This window comes from Mandrillus leucophaeus, unplaced genomic scaffold (assembly GCF_000951045.1).
Source record: "Mandrillus leucophaeus isolate KB7577 unplaced genomic scaffold, Mleu.le_1.0 Scaffold1018, whole genome shotgun sequence".
Taxonomy (NCBI): Eukaryota; Metazoa; Chordata; class Mammalia; order Primates; family Cercopithecidae; genus Mandrillus; species Mandrillus leucophaeus.
This window is the reverse complement of record NW_012098299.1, coordinates 474,798-500,364: the sequence shown is the minus strand read 5'-3', so window position 1 is coordinate 500,364 and position 25,567 is coordinate 474,798. Positions and strand designations below refer to the sequence as shown.

The 25,567-nt window shown below is 38.9% G+C and overlaps 1 protein-coding gene across 1 annotated transcript in view; it reads right to left on the bottom strand.

The window, feature by feature from the left end:
• The window catches only part of MRC1 (mannose receptor, C type 1), a 97,271-nt gene that overhangs the window by 28,112 nt on the left and 43,592 nt on the right, over positions 1 to 25,567 (bottom strand). The window contains exons 9-18 of the mRNA XM_011976583.1: positions 23,312 to 23,422; positions 18,332 to 18,447; positions 16,192 to 16,340; positions 12,779 to 12,978; positions 9,286 to 9,413; positions 8,724 to 8,811; positions 7,529 to 7,673; positions 5,878 to 5,919; positions 4,429 to 4,592; positions 1,637 to 1,704 (exon numbers count right to left, since the gene is read on the bottom strand). Coding sequence (XP_011831973.1) covers positions 1,637 to 1,704; positions 4,429 to 4,592; positions 5,878 to 5,919; positions 7,529 to 7,673; positions 8,724 to 8,811; positions 9,286 to 9,413; positions 12,779 to 12,978; positions 16,192 to 16,340; positions 18,332 to 18,447; positions 23,312 to 23,422 — 1,211 coding nt within the window. The remainder of the gene's footprint in view (positions 1 to 1,636; positions 1,705 to 4,428; positions 4,593 to 5,877; positions 5,920 to 7,528; positions 7,674 to 8,723; positions 8,812 to 9,285; positions 9,414 to 12,778; positions 12,979 to 16,191; positions 16,341 to 18,331; positions 18,448 to 23,311; positions 23,423 to 25,567) is intronic.

The window sequence follows — 25,567 nt, the reverse complement described above, 5'->3', positions numbered from 1 at the left end:
AGGAGTTTGAGACCAGCCTGACAAACATGGCAAAACTTCATCTCTACTAAAAATTAAAATTAAAAAAAAAATTAGCCAGGCATCGTTGTGGGCTCCTGTAATCCCAGCCACTCGGGAGGCTAAGGCAGGAGAATCGCTTGAACTGGGAGGCGGAGGCTGCAGCGAGTCAAGATCGCACCATTGCACTCCAGCCTGGGCAACAAGAATGAAACTTAGTCTCAAAAAAAAAAAAAAAAAAAAAAAATAGTTGGCTACAGCCTACTGGTGGGGCAGGACAAGTCAACCCAGAATAGGGAGACCTCCAGAGAATGGCAGGAAAACCCCCAATGCCTGAGTATTTGGTGTGTTCCATGCATCACACTCCGCAGTGGGAACCCTCATGCCATGTCCAGGCTGTCTTCTTTTCCCTCCCAGGAAGAAACCACCTTTAGTCGCAAAGTGGAGACCCTGATTACTCTGGAAATGAGCCAGAGACAAAAATCCTCCCATCGTACTCCCCGGGCATGATTCCCACAAAACCAAACCACCCATGGAGAGGCAGAGCGTACAGAATTTCTCATTAGGCTCATTTTCTGATTCTCGTGTTTACTCTAGTTTCTTGTAATGTAGGTGGCCTAAACTTACGTCTGCAAACTATAGAAATTCAGAGACTGTGAGAGCCAGAAGGAGACCAGTCATGAGATCATCAAATTTGACCTTTTCACGTTAGAAATGATAAAATGATGTTCCTTGTCCAAAGGAAGACCCAACATTTGTACTCTTTAAAAATAATGACCCTGTGGGGTATGGTGGTGCATGTCTGTCATCCCAGCTACTTAGGAGGCTGAAATGGAAGGATTGCTTGAACCCAGGATTTCAAGGCTGCAGTGAGCTGCGATCGCCCCATTGCACTCCAGCCTGGGCAACAGAGCGAGACCTGTCTCAAATAATAATAATAATAACAATAAGGACTTTGAATTTAGGTCTCTATTGCTCAAAGATGACAATAGCAGTCCCCCGGAATACATGAGGCTAAAAAAATCTGTACATGAGCCAGGAGGACGTATCTGCCCTTCAAACTCTAGAGGACATATGTATTAATGTACAAGAAAAAAGAACTTAAATGTATTAATTTCCTTATGTCCCTACAGCTTTTTCTGGCTCCTATATCTAATAGAAAATGGGACAATCACTCTTTTAAAGGGAAAGTATTTCCTGCAATTTGAAAGTGTGCTTCAAAATAATGCTGCTAACACAGGGAACAGGGCAATAGGAAAGGATACTGTGGTTCCCAGCAGCAAGGTTAGCAAGGTTCTCATCCCAGACGGGATTACAATGTTTTAAATAAGTTCAGTATTTGTATATGTTTAAAACAACTTTTTAGTAGATGATTTACTGACAGATGATGACATCTCAAAATAAAGAAAAGCATAGTTTTGCAAAACTGAACCCAATTTTGAGTTGTTTGTTTGGCATTTATAGTGCTGAAAATATTTAATAGAATTATTTTGAATTCTTTTTTGAAAGCTGCTATTTCAATTGAGAATGCTGTAGGATTTTAAAAAATGCATTCCACAAAGAAAAATCTCAAAATAACTCATAGGTTTCGGTCAGAACACTAACCCAAGCAGAGCTGTTTTCAGCTTGATTTACTTACGCAAACTTTTTATCCAAGCTGATCAATAAACCAATGAAATACGCGGACTGTGCATCATTTCTGTTTACCTGAAACAAGGAAGGTTATGTATAATTTAATTTAGAATCGCACAATCGGCAAGTTCTTAAACAAAACATACATATTAATGAGGCAGCCTAATCGAAACCTTTTCTAGAGAGGAATTTCTACAGAAATGTAGGACATTCTATATGACATTCTTCCTAGAAATAAAAAAAAATATGCACACAATTTAATACTTTGAATTTGTAAAGCAAGAGTCTTTTCTTTGATGCGTAATCCTGTAATCCTGACTGGCTACTTTGTTTTAAAGAATATCTTCAACAATGTAACTATTGTAGGCATTTAATATTATAGAGAATGATTTAAGGCATTTGCTTTACAAATTCAAGTTATTAAATTGTGTACAAATTTTTCTTTTTTATATAAAAAAGAATCATATATTAGATTTATTTTATACATATCATGTTTATAATTTATCATATCATATGTTTATATGTTTATAATTACAAATGTAATAAATGTAATTATATATGTAAAATAAATCTATATGTCAAATACATATACAAAATAAATATATGAAAAATAGTCACCCTGTGGGAGATGGTGGTGCACACCTGTAGTCTCAGCTACTTGGAAGGCTGAGGTGAGAGAATTGATATGTATAATATAATACATATTATACATACATTACATATATTTTCTATATATATTTGACATATAGATTTATTTTTTATATATTTATTTCATATCTATTATTTAAATATTTATTTTATACATATTTTATGTATATATTACATATATATAATTGATATCTGCATATAAGCAAGGAGGATATATCTGTTCTTCAAACTTGGGAGAATATGTGTATTCATGAGCAAGGAAAGGAACTCCAAAATGTATTAATTTCATTATAATGTGCTATTTCACTATATATAGATATATTTGATTTTCATATATATATTTGTGTAATATTAGAAAACATCTTGAGAATTTCAAAGCAAGCTATATCCACAAGATGATGGTAAGCCAGAGTATACTCTAGTACCTTTATAAATCAAATGCATTTTTATTATTTCAATACTGTTCAACTTATTTTTTCCTGCTTCTCTCTGTTACCTCCTCTCTGGCAATGAGGCCATGAAGAATTTTAATCAGAAAGATACTGAACAAAGCACTCTTGGAAAAAATAAATTATAAAAATAAATTATACCTTCAGTGATAGGTATATCGATGGTATCACAATTTTGTTACAACCAAGAAAGATGATTATAACAAATAATCAAACTGTGTTATATGTTGGCCAACAATTTGGGCCAAGTAAGCCAGATTTTTAAATTAAAAATTAAGCTATATGATACACAAAGGGTCCAGGACTGACATATAACAACTAGTTAAGAATTATAATCTTTGCAAATCAAATTAGTGAACTCAAAGCCAACAAGTATGGATCTTCACAATATCCAAGCCAAAAAATGGTTCTGGGACTGGGCACAGTGGTTCACGCCTGCAATCCCAGCAATTTGGGAGGCCAGGGCAGGCAGATCACTTAGGGTCAGGAGTTCAAGATCAGCTTGGCCAACATGGTGAAACCCTGTCTCTACTAAAAACACAAAAATTAGCCAGGCATGGTGGTATGCACCTGTAGTCCCAGCTGCTTGGAAGGCTGAAGCAGGAGAACTGCTTGAACCCAGTAGGCAGAGGTTGCAGTGAGCCAAGATCACGCCACTGTACTCCAGCCAGGGGAACAGAGCGAGATACTGTCTCAAAAACAAACGAACAAAAAAATTATTCTGAGTTCTGCAATTCTGCCCTAAATATTTAAACAATAGGGCATAACTTGTGTTATGACCTCCTCCTCCTCCTGCATTTCCATCTTTACCTTGACCTTTGGAGGTGCAAATTCAGCACATAATTAGAAATTGTGCTAGGGGGTACCAACGGTAGACATTATGTTTATCATATGTCACTGTTCCATCCTTAAATCAATGATGCTCTATGAAAAAATGCTCAACATCACAAATTATCAGGGAAATGTAAATCAAAAATCACGATGTGACACCACTTTACTCCTGCAAGAATGGCTATAATTAAAAAATAAAAATATAATAGATGTTGGCATGGATGTGGTGAAAAGGAAACATTTTTACCTTGCTGGTGGGAATGTAAACTAGTACAGCAACTCTACAAAACAGTATGGAGACTCCTCAAAGAACTAAAAGTAGAAACACAATTTGATCCAGGGATCCCACTACTGGGTATCTACCCAGAGGAAAATAAGTCATTATATGAAAAAGACATTTGCACACACGTTTTTAATATTGGCACAATTTGCAATTGCAGAAATATGGAACCAGCCTAAATGCCCATCAGCCAATGAGTGGATAAAGAAAATGTGGTATATACATACTATGGAATACTACTCAGGAATGAAACAATGACATTTGCAGCAACCTGGATGGAATTGGAGACCATTTTTCTAAGTGAAGTAACTCAGGAATGGAAAACCAAACATCGTATATTCTCACTCATAAGTAGAAGCTAAGCTATGAGGATGCAAAGGCATAAGAATGACACAATGGACTTTGGGGACTCGGGGACAGGTAAGAGGGGGATGAGGGATAAAAGACTACACATTCAGTACAGTGTACACTGCTCAGGTGACAGGTGTACCAAAATCTCAGAAGTCACCACTAAAGAACTTTTCCATACAACGAAACACCACCTGTTCCCCCCAAAACTGTTAACATTAAAAAATGTATTGATGCTCTTACATATTTCCATAGAAATTTCTTTTCACTTTCACTTTGAATAGAAACAAGATCACCAAAATTCCTCTTGCAAAACGCTCGTGCATTGTCCATGGTTTCCTTCTCTTTGCTGAAATAATACTGGTAGTCTTTGTAAATAACCCACCCATCTTCAGTGACTGGTGGATCTGAAAAGTTAACGAGAAAAGGCCATGAGTTTTACACAGACAAATTCAAGAATCTGGTGTGTGTAGCACGCAAAGGTGAAAGGGATAGAGCTGCTATATCAAGAGGCATCTGCAACTCTGAGAGACCACAACAGCAGAATGTCCATGTCAAATACAGACATTTGAATCCTCAGCCAAAATATCCACTTTCTACCAACCCAGTAAAAAGGACCCATTTTCTATTCCCAGCCAAGTCCCATATGTCATTACCAGGTAAAAGAACTCTGGGTGTCACTCTCATCAATACGATAGCATAGCTGCGAGGATTTATATACAATGCACCCATAATGTTCTAGATCAAAGGAGTGGGAACTATGAGAAAGCAGCTTTCACCCCAGTATAAGAAGGAAAAAAGAAAAAGCAAAACTTCTAATAGATGGACTTGGGTGCCTCAGGGTAGAAGCAAGGAATTCTCTTATCAAGTGGGCCCCTCAGGCTTTTTCCAACACATGGGGTTCCACAGTTCTGTGCTACAGTAGGTTGAATAAAAGCTCCCAAAGATATCTAGTTCCTAACCCCTGGAACCTATGAATGTTAGCTTATATGGAAAATAGGACTTTATAGTCATGATTAAGTTAGGATCTTGAGAGATGGGAGGGTTATCCTAGATCGTCTAGGTGGGTCCTAAATGTAATAACAAGTACCCTTATGCAGAGAGGCGGAGGGACATTTCACTAAAAGAGAAAGAGGCAATGTGATCACTGGAAGAAGATGCTACATTGCTGGTTTTGAAGGAGGAAGGGGCCACGAGCTGATGAGTTCACAGAATGCAGCTCTAGATGCTGGTTTATAAAGGCAAGGAAAGAGATTCTCCCTTAAAGCCCCTAACGGGAGCGTGGTCCTGCCAACATCTGGATTTTGGCCCAGTGAAATTGATTCCAGATTTCTGACTTCCAGAACTGTAAGGGAGTAACTGCGTGTTATTTTAAGCCACCAAGTTCCTGGTAACTGGTTACAGCAGCCAGTGGACACTAATATATGTGCTAAAGAAGAAGAACCCGGGACCTTGGAATTGATTCATGAACCCTTGAGAAACTGTATTAACATGCCTTATGTTTACGCATATGAGCTTCTGTCTGGAGAGGAAGACCCAAACTTCCATGACATTCTCACTCATAGGTATTAAGGACTTCTGCCCTCTACCTTCCTAGGGCAAGTAATTTTTCATTGAGAAAAAAAAAAAAAAAAAAAAAGAGGCAGGGAAAGGGTTATCAGTACAGAGATCAAAAAATAAGGAAACACCTACTGTCTTGAGGAGCTGGCGTTGGCTCAGGTTTTGGTGTTTGTCCTGTAAAACAAGAGCAAAGTAGAAATAAAACGTACTCAAACTTCTGCTAATTACATTTCCTTCTATATTCACTATTTTCATGAGTCAATATTGCTAAAAACTTAGTTGTTCTCTTTTTTCCCTTCCCTTTCTTTCTCCGATTTGTACATCATGTTGTGGAGAGCAGAATGAAGGAAAAGAGAATTAGAAGTGAAGACTTAAACAAATCAGGTGCAATCAGAGCCACCAGAAATTACAGCCACCACAGTTTTCAGGCACAAGTAGTGTCACATAAAGGAAAGGAAAAAAAAAAAAAAAAGAACATGAATTTTAGAATCAGAAAGCCTAGCTTCAAATCCCAAGCCTGGGTTTCAATCATTTAGCCTTAATTTTGTCAACTAAACCAAATAGATTAGTTTGTGAAAACACGTGAGTTACTGGTATGTAATAGGTGTTTAACAGATGTTCGTTTTTCAGTCAGACATCTTATAATCTGTGAAATTATTTATGATTTCATTAGTTGAAATGATTAAATGTGAACTATTTGTTTATAAAATATTTATAAAATAGAAAATGTATTTTCTTTAAGAAAATCTGTTTTTCTGAAATGTATGATTTACTAAAAGTTAAATGAAATATTTTTCTTTCCAATTACTTAATGACATATCTGGATGTTGTTGAAAGCTGATAAAGGGACTCAGGTTACCTAGCTTTTGGGTTACTGAATTTAACATCTGCAAGAGCAGAGCTACAATAATGCAAAAAGGATACTAGCCATTGGTAGCTAAGAGACCGTTAAAGGACAATGGACCACCACTGACTACTTCCATTCTGGAAACTTTGAAAGCAATAATAAGCAGGAGGGTGGAAAATAAACAAAGCAGTAAGGCATCTCCAGCTACAAAGCTGAAATGGTTGCCAAGATTCCCCAACAGCAGAGGGCAATGTGGTTCCATTTATCCATTTACAATGGAGGTATTGAGGTATATTTTGGTTTGAGGGTAGGTTTGTTTATTTGATGGTTGGTGTGTTGGTTTCTCTTAACATTAGAACTCGGATCCTCTGGCCTGACTTGGATATGTAGAACTTTCTAAGTCCCAGATAATGACTGTCAGCATGCATATTGTTTGACCATCAATAACATGGTGGGGCTCATAGCATCAGAGGCCACTCCAAGGTGATTGTTCACTGTGTTGAACGTTTATCTGAGAAATCAATACTTAGAATATTCAGACTTGGGGAAATGTTCCCCTATTTGATGATTAACGTAGGTCGGAAGGTGAAAATCCCAAAACGGCAGTTGCATTTGCATTATTCTGCTTACGGCGTAGGACACCCACAAAATTCTACTGCTATGGAACCTGGGCCAGGATCAGAGCTGCTCTTGGGAACTATTTGGGAGGATGTGACTCTTGCCCAGAACTCCTGGGTGGCCTTTTGATCTTCTCTGTTCCTTTGGCACATTTATCTGTGCTTACCAACTTCATGCTTATCCTATGCAATCATGGCCACTGACAGTTCCCTGATTCTGTTATTTTGTTTGTTTGCTTCTGCTAATAAAGGAAAGATACTGGGGTGTCAGGAGGTTAGTCTACCAAGCTGAGATAAAGGAGAGAAGAGCTAATCATACCTTTGTGTATCTGGCAAATCCAGTTGTTAAGGTGTTCACAATTAATATCATTCCAAGACATACTAGGGTCTCCTTTCAGCTCACCACAGTATTCAACATTTTGATAATTATTAGGTTCTCCATAAGCCCAGTTTTCATATGAAACCTATATTAGAAACATCAAACTACAACCATTAACCATTTGTATCAAGCCAATGCCAATCATTCATTCAAATAGAAAACGAAAGATATATTTGCATTGTTTTATCAATTTACTTTTTTTCCACAATAGTTTGCTTTGAAAGCACAGTTCACAAACATGAGTAGAAAAGAAACAGCTTTCATCACATGGAAACTTGCGATGTTGAATAGCGTACACAATTGATTATTATAACATTTTCTTTACTCTTATTAAATAGAATGGATCCAAGGGCCACAAATGGGGGTTTATATATAGGAAAAACTTGGCAACAAAGTTCCACTTCTCAGTGTTGGGAGTTCCTAAATTTTACAACCCATTGGAAAGGATAATATTTCAGCGTGTTACTTGGAATTTTTCTCTTTATTAAATGTGTAGGATAAAGAAATAAAACTAATTCTTCTTGCAAAAGAAAAAGACCCAGAAAATATTGCTAACAGAGCTACTAAACTTTGCCAAAATGAACAGCAGAAACAAATGGAGGCCCTGGGTCTAGGACCTCTATGGAGTTTTCAGTGTGGAGTCATAACCCACAGGTTTTTGGACCAAGCACGGTGATGTGTTTTCCAGAGATGTAAATATAAAACCCAAATGTCAATGAAGCCATCAAATAAACCACCTCATTAAAGTTCCTTGAAAAGTTGCTGGTGGAGGCAGAACTGAAATTAAGAGGTAGAACTGAAATTATACAAAATCACTTCTTGTGATGACTAGGGCTTCTAAATATTGCCAGCACGTGCCAGAAGCTCTCACTTCTTCATTCCTGGAAATGGAGAAGTCCGACGAAGCCTAATCATTATTAGTGGGAATATCAAAAGTGTCTCCATTTCTATTGTTCTATAAGAGGGTATAAAACATTCAAGTTTTAGGAAGTTTACCTGCACATCAACTTTGCATGGCAGGATAGTGGCTATCATAATGACCTGTCTTACTAAAAGTTTGGATTAAATAAAAAGATAACATCAAAATAAATACACGATAAAGTAAGAAAGTTATATAGTAAGTGAAATTACTCACAGGAGAACCATCACTCCAAGTAAAGCCTTCTGAAGGGCTTCCATATGTCAATCCCAACCAAAACAGTTCGTGGTAGCTTCCACTAGCTCTATGAAATCCAAAACATAAAGAAAGCATATGCTATTGCATGAAGCAAGTTCAGTAACTTATGAGGACTAACCACATTTGAAAGTTACCTCCAAAACATAAATTAATAGTACACAAGTAAAGTGATTTAACAGCTAAATAGAAGACTTATGCAATAGATGTGCATTTTGGTATATCCCATAAATATCTTAAAAACAGGCCACTGTCTGAGAGTAAATAATTGTGTAGTATTGAAAGACAAGTATGTATTAAGCATCTTGAACTTTCATAGAGCAAGTCATAGCAGAATTTACACTTACAAAATTAAAGGATTTGAAAGTAAAACTAGATCAACCAGGGCCCACAGATTTGGGAGATGATACAGGTGCTCAAACTAGCATCCTGAGACAATAGTTTCAGAAACAGAGAAATTTTCTCAACTTCATCAGCACCAACTAGATAACAAAAAGGAGTAATCCATAAAAATACCACTTACGTTATTAATCGCCATATCGTTTGCTGTTCCTCTTTGTTATTGATGCTAGCTAAGTCTCCACCCAGAGCTCGACAAAAATCTCGAGATTCAAACCACGTTTTCTTCTCGTGTTTTCCTTTTGCATACAGCTGACGATGATATGGTTACAAAAATTATTTTATACTTTGTAGTTTATCAAATTAAGAGAAACAATTATTTACTTTTGATGAGAGTTCATTTACAGAAAAACAAAACATTGTAATGACCCAAAACAATGTAATTCTTTTGCTTTAAAATCAATTTATGAGTGAACAGTTGGGTAAACAAAACTTGGGGGATTATTTTGTTGAGAAAACCTTAGAAAATAAAATTATTTTATAGCATAAGAGAAATTAGATGAAAATCTTAGGTGCTTTAGGCATATGGGTTACGTATACAGCTCTTTGTAGAAGACAAGATTAATTTGGTTAAGTGTAAAAAGTGGCATTGAGATGGAAAAAAATGAAAGAACCTTTTGATACAAAGAAAGTAAACATGAATAAGAAGAATTTTAAGGAAAATAACTTTCCTAAAACTGTGCACAGTTTGTTATTGTGTTCAGCTTAAACAATGAATAACCTGGCAATGTTTCAACATTTGGTTGGTGATGTCTTTCAATACCGCCTTGTATTTTTCATTGTGGTTGTACATTTCAAGAGCTATTGAAGCACATGCAACCACAGACACCCATCTGTCAGGGAGTTATGAGCTAAATTAAATTTAAAAGATTATATGATTTAGGAATTGGGTCATAACATTCAGAGGACTGCAGAGAGACTAGTGAAATGCAGTCAACAGTGACAGTCTGGGACACACCCCCTAGTAGGCAAACAGAAAGGAGATATTTGTGGCCACTAACTTTTCTAATTCTCATGCATTGGTCCTCATGAGTTATGGCTCCCACATCACAGGCTTATGGGAAAAAAAATTTGTTTCCAAGGCACTATGGTTGCCCAAGTTGTCATTAAGCAGCCGAAGACAACCTTCACCTTGACCCTAACTTGACTCAAGCTATCTGGACAAAGGTGTTTAAGTAAGTAGCCACATCAGTATATCCCAGAGTCCTACGATGCCTCAACTTGTTAGACTATGATATAATATTTTATTTTTTAACTAAATTTACTATCAGCTAATTTCATTAATAATTCTCACACCTTAATATTTATAAAGGTGGTCTATATATTTCCAAACAAACCCTACCCCAAGTACCTCTAAAACCACCTAATTTCTAGTCAAGCACATATTTTGATTTGTTGAACATCCACCTGAAAATTCTCTCTACTGAAGCCCCTGGTTCACGTCTCAGCTCTGGGTAAAACTGCTGATTCTCTCGAAAAACTGCAATAAATCTCCACAGCCTAACATCCTCAGGCGAAGGCTAGGAATAAGATGAATCCGGCCTTTGTGTAGTAACCCAAAAGTTTCCAGAGGTAACAATAAAATATTTGATTCTCTTTGTGTTAGTCCTCAAATAATCCATTTACAAATCTCTTCAGTCTTAGCCCAATACATCGCCTTCTATGTAAATTACGTTATTAAATCTGATGGCCAATCTGGACTGAAGACTTCCTGGATTCCTATTTCTATTAGTGGGAGTGACCAGCTCAATTAACCATACTCCTCTTGAGTTAGAAAAGACTACATAGCCTCAACCTGATGCAAATTCTTCATCAGCCTTGCCAAACTGTCTTACAGGGCACGTCATGGCCATATGCCATTCAAAAGGATTGAATAAAAGAAGTACAGAGAGCAGGACTATTAGAAAACAGTATCATTAAGCAGTAGGTGGGTAATATGGTTTGACTCTGTGTCCCCACCCAAATCTCATCTCAAACTGTAATCCCCACATGTCGAAGGAGGGACCTGTAATCCCCACATTGAGGGAGGGAAGTGGAGTATGAAGGCAGTTTCCCCCACGCTGTTCTTGTGAATGACTTCTCAGAAGATCTGATGGTTTTATAAGTGGTAGCTTCTCCTACACTCTCAAATGCTCTTCTCTGTCCTGCCACCCTGTGAATAAGGTGCCTACTTCCCCTTCCACCATGATGCTAAGTTTCCTGAGGCCTCTCCAGCCATGTGGAACTGGGAGTCAATTCAACCTCTTTCCTTTTTAAATTACCCAGTCTCAGGCAGTATCTTTACAGCAGTGTGAGAACAGACTAATACAGTAGGTACATTTCTGTATTTGGCTAAGTCTAATTTTCTCTAGAAAGGATGTGACTTATAAAAGAGAGAGAGTAAAAGACCCAAATCCTTAATTCATTGGGGTTTTTGTTTGTTATTTTCTGGGTTTCTTTTTTTGTCTGGTTGTTGGCTTTAGTGAATTTGATTGCATAAAGAGGAAACGAATGGCCTAAACTACGAATGTATTAAATAGTGGTAGAATATTGAATTGTCATTTAATGGGCATTGAAAAGCCATGTGCCCCAACCTATCATTTCCTTTCCTCACCCATCATTATACTCATCAGGGTTAAATCAGAAAAAGGGAGTACTCGCTTTAGAATACCTCTGTGGCATTATTGTAGAACACTTTATAAATTTTGTTAGCTAAAACTTGGGCTCTAAGAGCATGGAAAAAAAATGAATTGCAATACAACAGTGTGACAGGAAACAGAAATTTCTATCAAGATAAAAAGAGGCTGGGTGCAGTGGCTCATGCCTGTAATTCCAGAGCTTTTGGAGGTCTATGTGGGAGGATCAACTGATGCCAGGAGTTTGAGACTAGCCTAGGCAACATAGTGAGACTCATCTTTAATTAAAATAAGATTTTAAAAATTAGCTAGGCATGGTGGTGCATACTTGTAGCTACTTGGGAGGCTTAGGTGGCAGGAGCACTTGAACCCAGAAGTTTGAGGCTGCAGTGAGCCATGATTATACCACTGTATTCCAGCCTAGATGACAGAGCAAGACCCCATTGGAGAAAGAAAGAGAAGGAGAGAGAGAGAGAGAGAAGGAGAAGGAGAAGGAGAAGGAGGAGGAGGAGGAGGAGCGGGATGGGGAGGGGGAGGAGGGAAAGAAGGGAGGAAGGAGAAAAGAAGGAAAGGAGGAAGGAAGGAACAGAGGAAGGGAGGAACAGAGGAAGGGAGGGTAAGAGGGGAAGGAAGGGAGGGAGGAAGTGGGGAAGAGGAGAGAGGAGGGAGGTAGATCTAGAAGTCCTGGGAGAAAGGAGAGAAGCAGAGAGAAGGTGAGAGTGGCAGAGCAGGTGAGAAACAACTTCTGTGCGCTGTGTTTATGTTGTTGGTTGCATTTGTGGGTCTAAATGCATCCACCCGAGGAGCTCTTCTAAAACACCTGATCCCCAAGTTAATCAAATCAGACTTTCTAAATACCTACGGGTGGAGTCTGGGCACAGTGTTTTGGTTTCTGTTTGTTGTTTGTTGTTTGTTTGTTTGTTTGTTTTTTATGTCCTTAGGTGATTCTTTAGGCTGAAGCATACTCCAGATTCTCTTATCAGCTTTATCATTGATACTCACCTTGAAACACAAACTCGTTCTACTGCTGGCGCCCCAATCCTCCGGACATTTGGGTTCAGGAGTTGTCGTGGGCTTCGGCGGGTGGGTTACTCCTTCTGCCCAGTGCTTGCACACAAATTTTGCCTTTTCATCACATTTCAAAACATCCCATAAGCCCCCTGCAATCCCGGTTCTCATGGCAACACACCCTGGCTTTCGGCCTGTATTAAATATATAAAGTAGAATTCACTTGACGAGTGCCTGCCGAAGGCCTGCCGTGCTCGCAGAAGGCACTCAGAACCCAGTGTCAGGGATGTGGTGAAACCTGCACGTGACGAGGAGATGCAGCTGGCCGCGCCAGGGGTATTCAGCAACTGGTCTGTGCTGTTTTGAATCAGTTTGATTTTTATTTGTGTGGTCCTACAACCCCAACCCAAAATGATCTCAAATGTTGGAGGGTTTTTAACACTACATTTCTAACATTTGGCAAAGTGCCCCACACACAGGCATTTAATGATAAGATATTTTATATTATCAAATTCACCATAATGGCAAAAATAGTAGTTTACTCTTTCTCTCACTCCCTCCCGCCTTCCTTCCTCCCTTCCTTCTTCCCTTCTTTCCTCCTTTCGTTCCTTCCTCTCTCCTTTTGTTCCTTCCTCCCTCCTTCCCTCCCTTCCTCCCCTCCTTCCCTCCCTTCATCCCCTCCTTCCTTCCTTCTTTCCTTCCTTCCTCCCTTCCTTCTTCCCTTCTTTCCTCCTTTCATTCCTTCCTTCCTCCTTTCTTCCCTTCCTCCCCTCTTTCCTTCTCTCTTTCCTTCCTTCTTCCCTTCCTCCCCTTTTTGGTTTTCTCCCTTCTTTCTTTCTTTTTTAATTCTTTAAGTTTCTTTTCCTCCCACTAAGGTCCACATAGGTTTTCCAGGACCAAAGTTTTTCACAGATTTCAAAATGAGACACGCCTCAACTAGAGATTTTAGGTAAGTTACTCAAACACTCTGAACTTGCTTTCTCCTCTTCAAATGCAAATGCCAAGACCTGCCTCACAGAGCTTCAGGAATGCCAGCTTTAACAAAGAAGTCCATAAAACAAAATGAGGATGCACCGAGCTGAACAGTTTATAATTCTGTCTTACAGTCAAGGTTATTTCCAAATAGCAATTAACTAAGACAGAGCTTTGAAAGCATCAGGATTCCTCGCTGCTAGGATGAAGTCATTTTTTTTATTATTAGACTTTGAAAGAACACGAAGTGCTGAGAAGTCATTCATGAAGTTCCGGGGAGGTACACCTTTTTTAGAATATTTTCTCTGAAATCGCTGATTCCCTGACACCTCAAGGGTTTTCCCTGATTCCGAAGATTGTCTCTTTCTCTTTGCAGCACCCAGTGAAAACCTGGTAACTGTGGAATAGATGACTACAGAGGCTATGGCGTCCGGTTAACCGTCAGAATCAGTTCAGTTGACCTGATGCTCAGGCCCAAGCCCCAGGCTCCTTGCCCACTCCTCCTGAAGCTGTAAACTCAGCCAAAGAGGCCAGCCACCGTCCTTCCATCAAAGATATACCATGACAATGGTTGCAACTGAGTTCTGTTCCAGTTCCAACCACTGTGATTCCCTAAGGACATTCCAGGGCTCACTCCTCAGAATCCTGCTGCCGGATGACACCACAGGCAAACTTAAGCAGTTTCACTTACAGAGTAAGACTTATCACGACTGCCAAGATGTGTTTTTAAAGTATGTACTCAGCTCTTAATGCACCATCCAGTTACTTCTTAAATCAACTGAAATCTTGCCGTAGTTCAGAAAGTTCAATAATTCCATAAACAAGAATCACACTATTTAGGTTACTGATCTGTTTCCCTTATTGAAAACTAAGAATGCAAATTATAGAACACTGAAGATTAGGATGTATTAGGTCAGGTAGCAAATTGATAGACTTGTGCTATTATTTTTTAGCTTTTCACCCAAGCACAATGAAATATTTGCTATAAGGGATGTTGAAATTTCTCTATGTGTGGTCATACTAAACAATGTTGTGTGCTAGTGATACCACTGTATAAAAAGTCAAAGAATCTTTCAGAGACTATTTCAGAAACAACTTGCAACATCTTACTAGAGAAGGTAAATCAAAATATAGAGAGAGGCAGGCAGGGTGGTGCAAGTGTAAGTAGCACATTTTTGGGGATGCCACAGATTAGTGTAAATCCATGCTTGGAAACTTTCTAGTCACATAAACTTCCTGAGTCTCAGTTTCCACCTTTTTTTTTTGTTTTTCTTTTAATGGAGTTTTGCTCTTGTCGCCCAGGCTGGAGTACAACGGCACAATCTCAGCTCACTGCAACCTCCGCCTCCCAGATTCAAGCGATTCTCCTGCCTCAGCCTCCCAAGTAGCTGGGATTACAGGCATATACCACTGCACTCGGCTAATTTTTGTATTTTTAGTAGAGATGGGGTTTCACTATGCTGGCCAGGCTAGTCTCAAACTCCCGACCTCAGGTGATCTTCCCGCCTCCTCCTCCCAAAGTGTTGGGATTACAGCCGCCGCGCCTGACCTCCACTTCTTTTAAATGAAGATACTGAAGCCAGGTAACTGGCAGGGTTTTTATGAGGATAAAATAAAATCCAAAGCAAATAAAAGACTAAACATGGTAGCACATGGAAGATACGGAAATAACGAGTTCTGCATGAGCAATGTCCTTTGCTGCACCAGCCAAGCACTCTAATATTTCAACTCCTAATTGCACTGAAAAGTTTTATGTCCATTTAATATAGTTTTAGGTTTTCAGAAATAAGTCAACCAGGACAGGCACGGTGGCTCACTCCTGTAACCCCAGCACTTTGGGAGGCCGAGGCAAGTAGATCACTTGAGGCCAGGAGTTTGAGACCAGCCTGGCCAACATGGTGAAACCCCATTTCTACTAAAAACACAAAAATTAACCAGGCATGGTGGTACATGCCTGTGGTCCCAGCTACTCGGGAGGCTGAGGCACGAGAATTGCTTGAACCTGGAAGGTTGAGGTTGCACTTAGCCAAGATGGTGCCACTGCACTCCAGCCTGAGCGACTGAGTGAGGCTCTGTCTCAAAATAAATAAATAAATAAATAAAATAAAAAGAAAGAAAGAAGTCAACCATTTGAAACATTTGTGACCACTGAGAATTTCACGAATGGGTTTTAAGTAGACCAGTACCACATAACCTAGCAAGATACCTAGCAAACTTTTCTTCCTTTTTTCTTTAGAACACTAAATTTATTAGGAAATTTTGGGGGGGGAAAAAAGGAAGACAAGAAAAAAACAAAAAGAGAATGAAATATAAACTGTTACTAAAAGCATGATTAATTTACCTAGTCTATTTGGAGAGGTACCCGGAGGAATAACAGACTTTATCCAACAGATTCGTAGGGTGAACGCAACCCTCAACCTAAGTGCTGCCCATACCTGGCATATCCGAATTCCAGTGGGTGAACCGAACCTCTTCCTCGATGGTCCACTGAAAAGTCCCTTTGGTTTGTATATCTGAAAGTCCTGTCCAGAAATACTTTTCAGGCCTTAAGCCAACGAAACTAGTCAGGAATGCTTGTTCATATCTTTAAAAAGAAGAATTAACATTCAATTAAGTTTTCAAAACATTTATGCCAATTTTCAAAATTATCAATATGAAAACTATCTCAGTTCCATGTTTCAGCTATAATTGAATTGGTAATTCAAATATATTGTGTTATATCTGTATGTCATCTACATTATACACATTTTCACTAAGGAAATGTGAACTTATGATGGAAAAATACCATATAGCTGAGTGTATAAAATCATTCAGATATACTCAAACCAACTCCCTCTAGCCCTCGTCAGCCCCTCTGCCTCTTCTAAAAATACCAGAGAATTTTGAGAATACAAAGAAGAAAACTACTGCATTTTAAAATACAGTGTTTTAAAAAATCAGTCCACTCTTCAAATAGTTCTACTGAATTATTGATTAAGCAAGTTCAAGGTTAGTAACGTTATCAAGGATAATATCCATGGAATAATCTGCATTAATTTCCCCCCTCAATTTGATTCTCTCATATCTCAGCTCCGAAACAAAAGAGAAAATTATCAAGACATATAGAGAAGCAGAGACTGAATCTCCAGAAAGAATGAGAAGCAGAATAATGAATTCCAACACCGTCTCTCCCTTTGGAATCTTGTCTGTGCATTTGGCATTAATCTGGGAACAATAAAATTCGGTTGACAAGGCACCAAAAATGTGTCTGAAATGACAAACAAAACAATGGAGGCAGCAACATAGCCAAAAATCTGTCTTTCGAGAAAAAGAAAAATGGTGTCTGCAATTTCCAGGAACGAAGAGAGTTGTAGATGACTTCAGGGAGAGCAGGAAGAGAATACAGAGAAACCTAACAGCAATACAACATTTTATTTGACCATAGTCTAAATAATTTTATTCCCTAAACAAAACAAACCAAAAAAATTAAAAGTTCCAAACTCGATTTAGTTTCCTTAAATGTCTCTAAACCATATTAGTGAACTCCTGAGGATAAATATTACAGAAGATACACAAGGAAAAATAAATGTAAAATATAGTGAAATCATGTATATAATACTCCAATAGACCAAAAGATCAATTATAGTGCAGACCAGAGTATGATCTCATGGTACCTAAAGGTGAGCAGTTCACCTCACTCACAGAAGATAAAAAGTACCTATGTTCTGAGTTTCAGATGTCAGCATCGTATTAGGGTGCTACTACCATATATTAGACATTTCATTATACATGAAAACAGCATGTGGATAGAAATACAGTTCTTTTATAAAGACTATGAAAGGTTATGACATCTCTCATTTTTATCCAAAGATTTTTAATATCAACAGTATCCCCTACATGTTATTCGGTCTGCCTCGAAACTCCAGTAAATATAACTTATTGTACTAAAACTCCATAATTTTGTTACTTCTTTACTGCAAGTGAAATAGATACTTCTCCATTTTTGGAAACTTTCTTCTGTGGCTAATCTAGAGCTTCACATAGAGTAGGTAAAGAGTAAATCAATAAATCTTAAAAATAGGTGGGACTGTAGAGGTAAAAAATTACATAAACTTTTCTATGTCCGTGTGATTTTCCTGACCGATGAGTCTGTTAACCTAGCAAAGTAAAGAATGGAAGAATGGAAAGAATGAATGAATTATTCAGTAAACTTCTTTGCCTTCTTTTTTGGTGGACAGAGTGGTAAAGATATAACGTGATTTTGAGCTGGTAACTTTTAGTTACTTTCCTGTTTTAAAAAATTCAACACACAATGGATCATTAAAAAGTTAGCTCTATAAACTACATTTACTAGATTATTATTTGTAAACTGTTCTGAATGTTGCTTTATATTACTAAATTTAGCAAAAACGGTTTATAATGTTTGCAATGAGGAATCCAAATAAGAATATTATTTTTAATGTTTCTACCTTTACAAATCATACCTCAAGATCACATATAGTATACTCAGAAATTTAGAGTACGTTCATACTTGGGCTTTTCTGAAACTTTTTTCTATTTGACATATTTTTAAATGAAATTCAAATAGTTACATACCTGTCTTCAATAGTTGTTAAATAAGCATTCTCATTATTACAGGTTTGGTTTGCTTCTGCAAATGTTGAAAGCGTATGTCCAATCATATAGCAGTAAAAGTGATGTTTTTTCCAGCCCTATTAATGTTATCAAGCAATGAATAAATGAGCAGAGTTCATGCATATATATTATAAAATATTATTATTATTATTATTATTATTATTATTTGAGATGGAGTTTTGCTCTTGTTGCCCAGGCTGGAATGCAATGGTGCAATCTTGGCTCATTGCAACCTCCGCCTCTCGGATTCAAGCAATTCTCCTGCCTCAGCCTCCGGAGTAGCTGGGATTACAGGCACATGCCACCACACCCGGCCACTGTGCCCGGCCTTAGAAAATATTATTTTAATATTTTTTCTATCATGAAACTATTGGATAAACAATAGGAATGTCTAAAGAACACAACTCTGAAGAATCTGAAATGCACTGAAAATTATATACATAAACAAATAAAAGAAACAGTAGTACATCATTTCTCTTATGACAAATTATGCACATAATTGGGGGCAGTCATTCTCTCCGCTTCTAATGTATCCTGCAACAAAAACTATTTGTGAAATGTTCTCTGAGGAAACTGAACAGAATGGCTAAGATACCAGTTTTAGAATAGGTAACCACAGGAAAGAATTTGGGGAAGCGCAAGCCTAGCTGCCTATGGAAGACAATACTAGAAGATGGGTATAAAGCTACATTATTTGGTCATAGGAGACCACTTTTCAAACTTCAGGCAGCATGATTCAGCATTGTTCCTCCTCCCATACTCCAAGTACAGAGAAATGGCCAGGCATAGTGGCTCATGCCTGTAATCCCAGCACTTTGGGAGTTCAAGGTGGCAGGATGACTTGAGCCCAGGAGTTCAAGACCAGCCTGGGCAACATAGTGAGTCTCTATCTTTACAGAAAATTTTATAAAATTAGCTAGGCATGATGCCATGTGCCTGTAGTCCCAGCTACTCGAGAGGCTGAGGCAGAAGGATAGACTGAGCCAAGGAGGTCGAGGCTACAGTGAGCCACAATCAATCACATCACTGCACTCCAGCCTGGGTGACAAAGTGAGACTCTGTCTCAGAAAAAAAGAAAGAAAGAAATGCTAAATAAAAACATAACAGTAAATGAAAAATCCATACTAGAGTTTGAGAGGAAGAAGGGGGAAATCTCCAGATACCCAAATTTAGTTGAATACTAAAAGCTGAATAGAAAATGCACAAACTAAATTGTTGTTGGCCAAGGACAGATGAGATCCTAGATTAAGGACCTAGGGGCTGTGGTGTTAGTGTCCACACAGAATATGATATTTGGCCTTTGTCTCATTTGAGGCAGGGAGTTGGAACTGAGATCCTTGTATAGAAATGATACCACTAACCCCCATAACCCCTTGGTTAAAGGAGAACTAGAACATTCTGCCCACAGAACCAGGAAATGACAGTGTCTTGTCATCTACCTAGGGTTCTGAGTACCGGAATAAAACAATTCCTGAGTCTGAAAATAAATACCAAGTTTGTGCCGCAGATGAGTGACAGTTCCAAGTTTATGCTATCCACATTGCATGGGAATCCACAGCCAAAAAATTAAAGTCATACTTAATCTGTAAAGGGGAATCTCTAAAGCACTCCAAGAAGTAGAATGCAAAACCACGCATCAGAAATATGCCCACCAACCAGGTCAAGAGAGACTGTGACGTCTGGCGAGACGGGTGGGGATGGAGAGGTCACTAAATCACAACCAAAACAACAAACTGGCCAGGAGCAGTGGCTCACACCTGTAATCCCAGCACTTTGGAAGGACAAGGTGGGTGGATCACTTGAGGTCAGTAGTTCAAGACCACCCTGGCCAACATGGTGAAACCCCGTTTCTACTGAAAATGCAAAAATTAGCTGGGGGTGATGGCACGTGCCTGTAGTCCCAACTACTTGGGAGGCCGAGGCAGCAGAATTGCGTGAATCCATGTGGTGGAGGTTGTGGTGAGCTGAGATCATGTCACTGCATTCCAGCCTGGACAACAGAGCAAGACTCTGTCTCAAAACAACAGCAACAACAAACCATATGAGAAAATGTCCCATTTTAAGGAAGAGTCAACAACTGAACATAATAAAACAGAAAGTTCTTATTAAAAAACCCCAGCATGTTTCAGATGACTTTGTAACAAAAGAATAAATCCAATAACAAAAGATCAAAATGGTATGCACAAAGAACAGGAGGACGTGAACCGAAATATGGAATGTCTATAGAAGAAAAACAGCAATGAAGTTAAAAAATCAATGGTCAGATTAAATATAGTAATCAGGGTTTCATAGGAAATTAGTAAATTGGATGAAAAGATAAAAAGATAGCAAGATAGAAAAGATAGCATAGGAAGAGACAGAGATATAAAAAGAGGTTAAAAAAAAAGTTGATAGAAAGCATAGACAATAGGATGAGAATGTTGAACAACCACCTATGACAAGTTTCAGAAGTTTCAGAAGCAGTGAATAAAACTAATGATGGGTCACTTTCAAGAACTGAAAGATGGCAGTGAAACCTCAAAGAATCACGCTGGGCCTGGCACAATGGCTCACACCTGTAATCCCAGCACTTTGGGAGGCCAAGGCGGACAGATCATGAAGTCAGGAGTTCAAGACCAGCCTGGCCAATATGGTGAAACCCCATCTCTACCAAAAATACAAAAATTAGCTGGGCATGATGGCACATGCTGATAGTCCCACCTACTCAGGAGGCTAAAGTGGAAGAATTGCTTGAACCTGGGAGGCGGAGGTTGCAGTGAGCCGAGATCGCGCCACTGCACTCCACCCTGGGCGACAGAGTGAGACTCCATTTCAAAAAGAAAGAATCACACTGAGTAGCAAAGGCAACAAACAAAATAATTCCAAATCTAGGCACATGTAGTAGAATGCTACACTGCAGCATTCCACTAGGTACTTGGCATTCACCCAGGCACTGCAGAACACCAAAGACAAGGAGAAGATTTTAAAACCAATCACAGAGAACCACTAGCATATCCACTTCAAAACAGAAGAAGAATTAGTGTGACAGCAGGAATTCCAGTAGCAAAAATAAGGCCAGGAGAAAGGATAATAAAATAATATGTAAATTGCTGTTGGAAAACAACCATTAATCTAGAATTCTAAACTGACCTAGCTAAACTATTATTCAGGGTGAGGATGAATTTAAGACATTCTCAGACAATTTGGTGGCTGAACAATGGTTTCATTTCTGTCTTTTTCTGTAAACATTTTAAAACACATTTCAATGTCATATCTGTAAATTTTCCCCATATGAAGATCCTGGTGGTATACCTTATAATTTGGGGTTTCAGTCTCACCTGTGGGGTTCCCACACCTTGAATAATGAGACTTCTTTATAATGAGGATTTACATTTCTACATGTCAGGCATCCTGGAATATTAGCAACTCATGGCCACTTTAGGTTGATTTCTTGGTTTAGGATTTCCCACACTAATAGCATTGAATTGAAAATTAAATCCCAGGTCCGTGCAACAACAAGAAGACTGTGATTTTTGAATTCTTAGAAAGACCCCTTGACACCACTGCATGCCCAGGCCCAGAGAAAAAAAATATCTTATTATCTTCCTTTGTTGATGAGTAGATTTTTTTCTTCCCTAGTCCTCCCAGCCCAGTAAGGAAGACACTGCCTCAAACAGGTGTTTTTAAAGCGTAAAGTTGTTTAAACTCTTTGTGCTTCAGTTTCCTCTACTTTTTAATCAGGACTATAATATTCATCCTGTAAATCTATTAGAATGCAATAATTGTACTTGATAAAGGACTGTTATTATTTTATTGTTATTATCATCCTAATGATTAAACAGGATTATTATCAAGATTTTAGATGTGTAGGAAAATAGAAAAAATAAAACTTAGATTGATTAAAAGTAATAAAAATGTAAGGTTTGTTATTTTAGAAAATGACAGTAATATACAAACTATTGTGTAAGCATATGATCAGGCAAAGAATATGAACATATGCTGGAACCAAAACAAAAGATCATGGTCTAGGGACAGGAGACCTGGGTTCTAGCCTTGCCTCTGTTTCTATCAGAAAGCTACATTGCTTCTCTGAGCTGAAGTTTCTAGAATTCAAAACTTGGAAGAGGAACTTTGAAATCACCCAGGTCCTTTGTGCCTCTTCCATGCTATCATTTTCCATTATCTGCTCTATTTCTTTGTGGCTTACTTTTATAGTACCAAATTATCCGCTTTCTGGTACGTATTATAAGATTATGTGACCACAACATAATACTCTCGGGAAAAAAAAACAGCTTCTACTTCGTTTTTATTCAAAGAAAATAAGAAAGGAGAAAAGAGGAAGTAGTAATCAAACAGAAAAATGATAACCATAAACCCTGTGTTTTCGTAGCTTCTGTGTGCTTTAAAAAACTATTTCACAGGGACCACTGAGTTACTGCGGGTACCAGTTGGAGGTTGGATTTCCTACCTCCCCACTGCAGTGACCTACTGAGAAGAATCCTCTCCAGGAGATGCCTCATCAGAAATATTATAAATGGGAAAAAATGACTAAGGATCGTTTGCTATCAGCAACTTGGGGGTATCTACCGGAAATGTTCTTAACAACCCATAGGATGACAGACTGTAGTAGACTATGGATGACACCTTCTCCCATGGCCTGTCCTCAACTTAGCCAGACTCCCTCTGATGTGCCATTTTTAGTTCCTGTTCTCCCTCTTCCAATTCCCGAGACATCCTGAAAGGATCTACTGGCCTTGTGTACCTCCATATCAACTCTAGAATTTCCAAAGAAAACTTTAAGGAGGACAGTGAGATCAAACACTAACAATAAGCCACTGAAGATTGAGACGGCGGAAATCCTTGGCTACTGCAATAACAAGGCACTTTCACACATAAAAATAAAGCCAACTGTATCAATTCATATGTGCTCAGCTTAAGTCACTGTGAGCATGGCGCACTCACTTTCTTGCAGCCTTCTTCGACTTCCACTATTTCTGGACCTTGGCTTCGTGATTTCATCTTGCAGATGTAGCCAAGAGGCCACTCACAGCCCCGATCTGCCCAGTACCCATCCTGCAGGGAGCAGAGAGAAAGAAAACAAAGGATTATCGTTTTGTTTTGTTTTTTTTCTTCTTTTTGAGACAGAGTCTCACTCTGTCCCCCAGGCTGGAGTGCAGTGGCACGATCTTGGCTCACGGCAACCTCCGCCTCCCAGGTTCAAGTGATTCTCCTGCCTCAGCCCCCCAAGTAGGTAGGATTACAGGCACCCACCACGACGCCCTGCTAATTTTTTGTATTTTTAGTAGAGACGGGGTTTCACCATGTTGGACAGGCTGGTCTCAAACTCCTGACCTCAGGCAATCCGCCCACCTTGGCCTCCCAAAGTGCTGGGATTACAGGCGTGAGCCACTGCACCTGGCCAGTTTTGGACTTTGATGTCATTTTCTTGTAACTGTGCCTCAGAGAAGGAAAATTAAGATCCAAGGTTATTGAGAGAAAACGGCATCTACCAAAAGGAAAGGTAATTGACATGTTCACATGTAAACAGTAATTTTGACTCTGGCTACAAACATGTAAAAAGAGATTGGAATCCCAGTATGATTTTATATCTGAGATGTCCAAGCCACTGTTTAGAGGAATCCAGGGAGAAATTAAAAATGTCTGTAAGTCCTTAGATGTTGGTGCTCACAAAAGTTTTGCATGCAGCCTCTTCATCAATCTCTGCAGTCAGCTCTGTCTTCAAATTAATCAAGTTCATATAAGCCATCCGGAAAAATCTCCCACACCCAACACACCAAACTTGAAAACATCATGAAACCGCACTCATCTTTCCTCCCTTCTTCTTATTTCTACCGATGAGTTTTCTCCTGGATCTGAGGCTCAATCTTCCATTTTATTTCAGATTCTATCCCCTCCCTTTTCCTTTGAGATTTCATGTTAACAGGACCTCTCCTTTCCTTCCCTTTGCTGCTAAACATCTTGAAAAAAATATTTTCTGGGCCAAGCACGGTGGCTCACGCCTATAATCCCAACGCTTTGGGAGGCTGAGGCGGGTGGATCACCTGAGGTCAGGAGTTCAAGACTAGCCTGGCCAACATGGTGAAACCCTGTCTCTACTAATAATACAAAAAAATTAGCTGGGTGTGGTGGCGCACGCCTGTAATCTCAGCTACTCAGGAGGCTGAGGCAAGAGAATCACTTGAACTCTCGAGGCAGAGGTTGCATTGAGCCAAGATTGTGCCATTGCACTCCAGCCTGGGCAGCAAGAGCGAAACTCCATCTCAAAAAATAAACAAATAAATAAATACATAAATAAAAATGTTTTCTGTATTGTCTGTCTTTAATGCCCCATCTCTTAGTTGGTCTCAGTCCAATGCAATCTAATACGGAAGCCTTTAGCCAGAGTAATATTTATAAATTGCCACTTTGGTCTTACCCCTCTGAGACAATTCATATTTCTTGAACCTCAGTTCCTACCCACCCTTCCGGCTCTAACTTCACGATTTCAACCACACTGACCTTTCACCTCCTCCAAGCATGCTGCTTTCTGGTTTCTTCTGTCTACTCTTTGGATAGTTAACACCTAATATGTTCTTAAACTTTCAATCCATCATGATAAAAACAACCACAATGACAAAAATAATAGCCACAGTGACAAAAATAAACAATCATAATGACAAAAATTACTGAACAATAAATATGGGCTGGGAACTGTGTACTATACATGCATTATTTAATACTCACATCCTGGGCCTGGCACAGTGGCTCATGCCTGAAATCTCAACACTTTGGGAAGCTGAGGTGGGCGGATTGCTTGAGCTTAGGAGTTCAAGACTAGCTTGGGCAACATGGCAAAATCCCATCTCTACCAAAAATACAAAAACTTAGCCAGGCGTGGTGGCATGCGCCTGTAGTCACAGCTATTTGGAAGGCCTGAACCCAGGAGGTCAAGACTGCAATGAGCTGAGATTGCACCACTGCACTGAAGCCTGGGTGACAGAGCAAGACTCTGTCTTAAAAAACAAACAAACTACAACAACAACAAAACACCTCGTATCCACAGGTGAGCTGACTACAGCTCTTATTTCCACTTTGCAAATAAAGGCATCAGTCATGCAGCAAAACCCAGCCTCTTAATCACTGTGTTTATTGTCTATTAATAAAAGATAAATTTGATGACATTTTTCAGTCACTAAGGTCATATTTTAATCATAAACA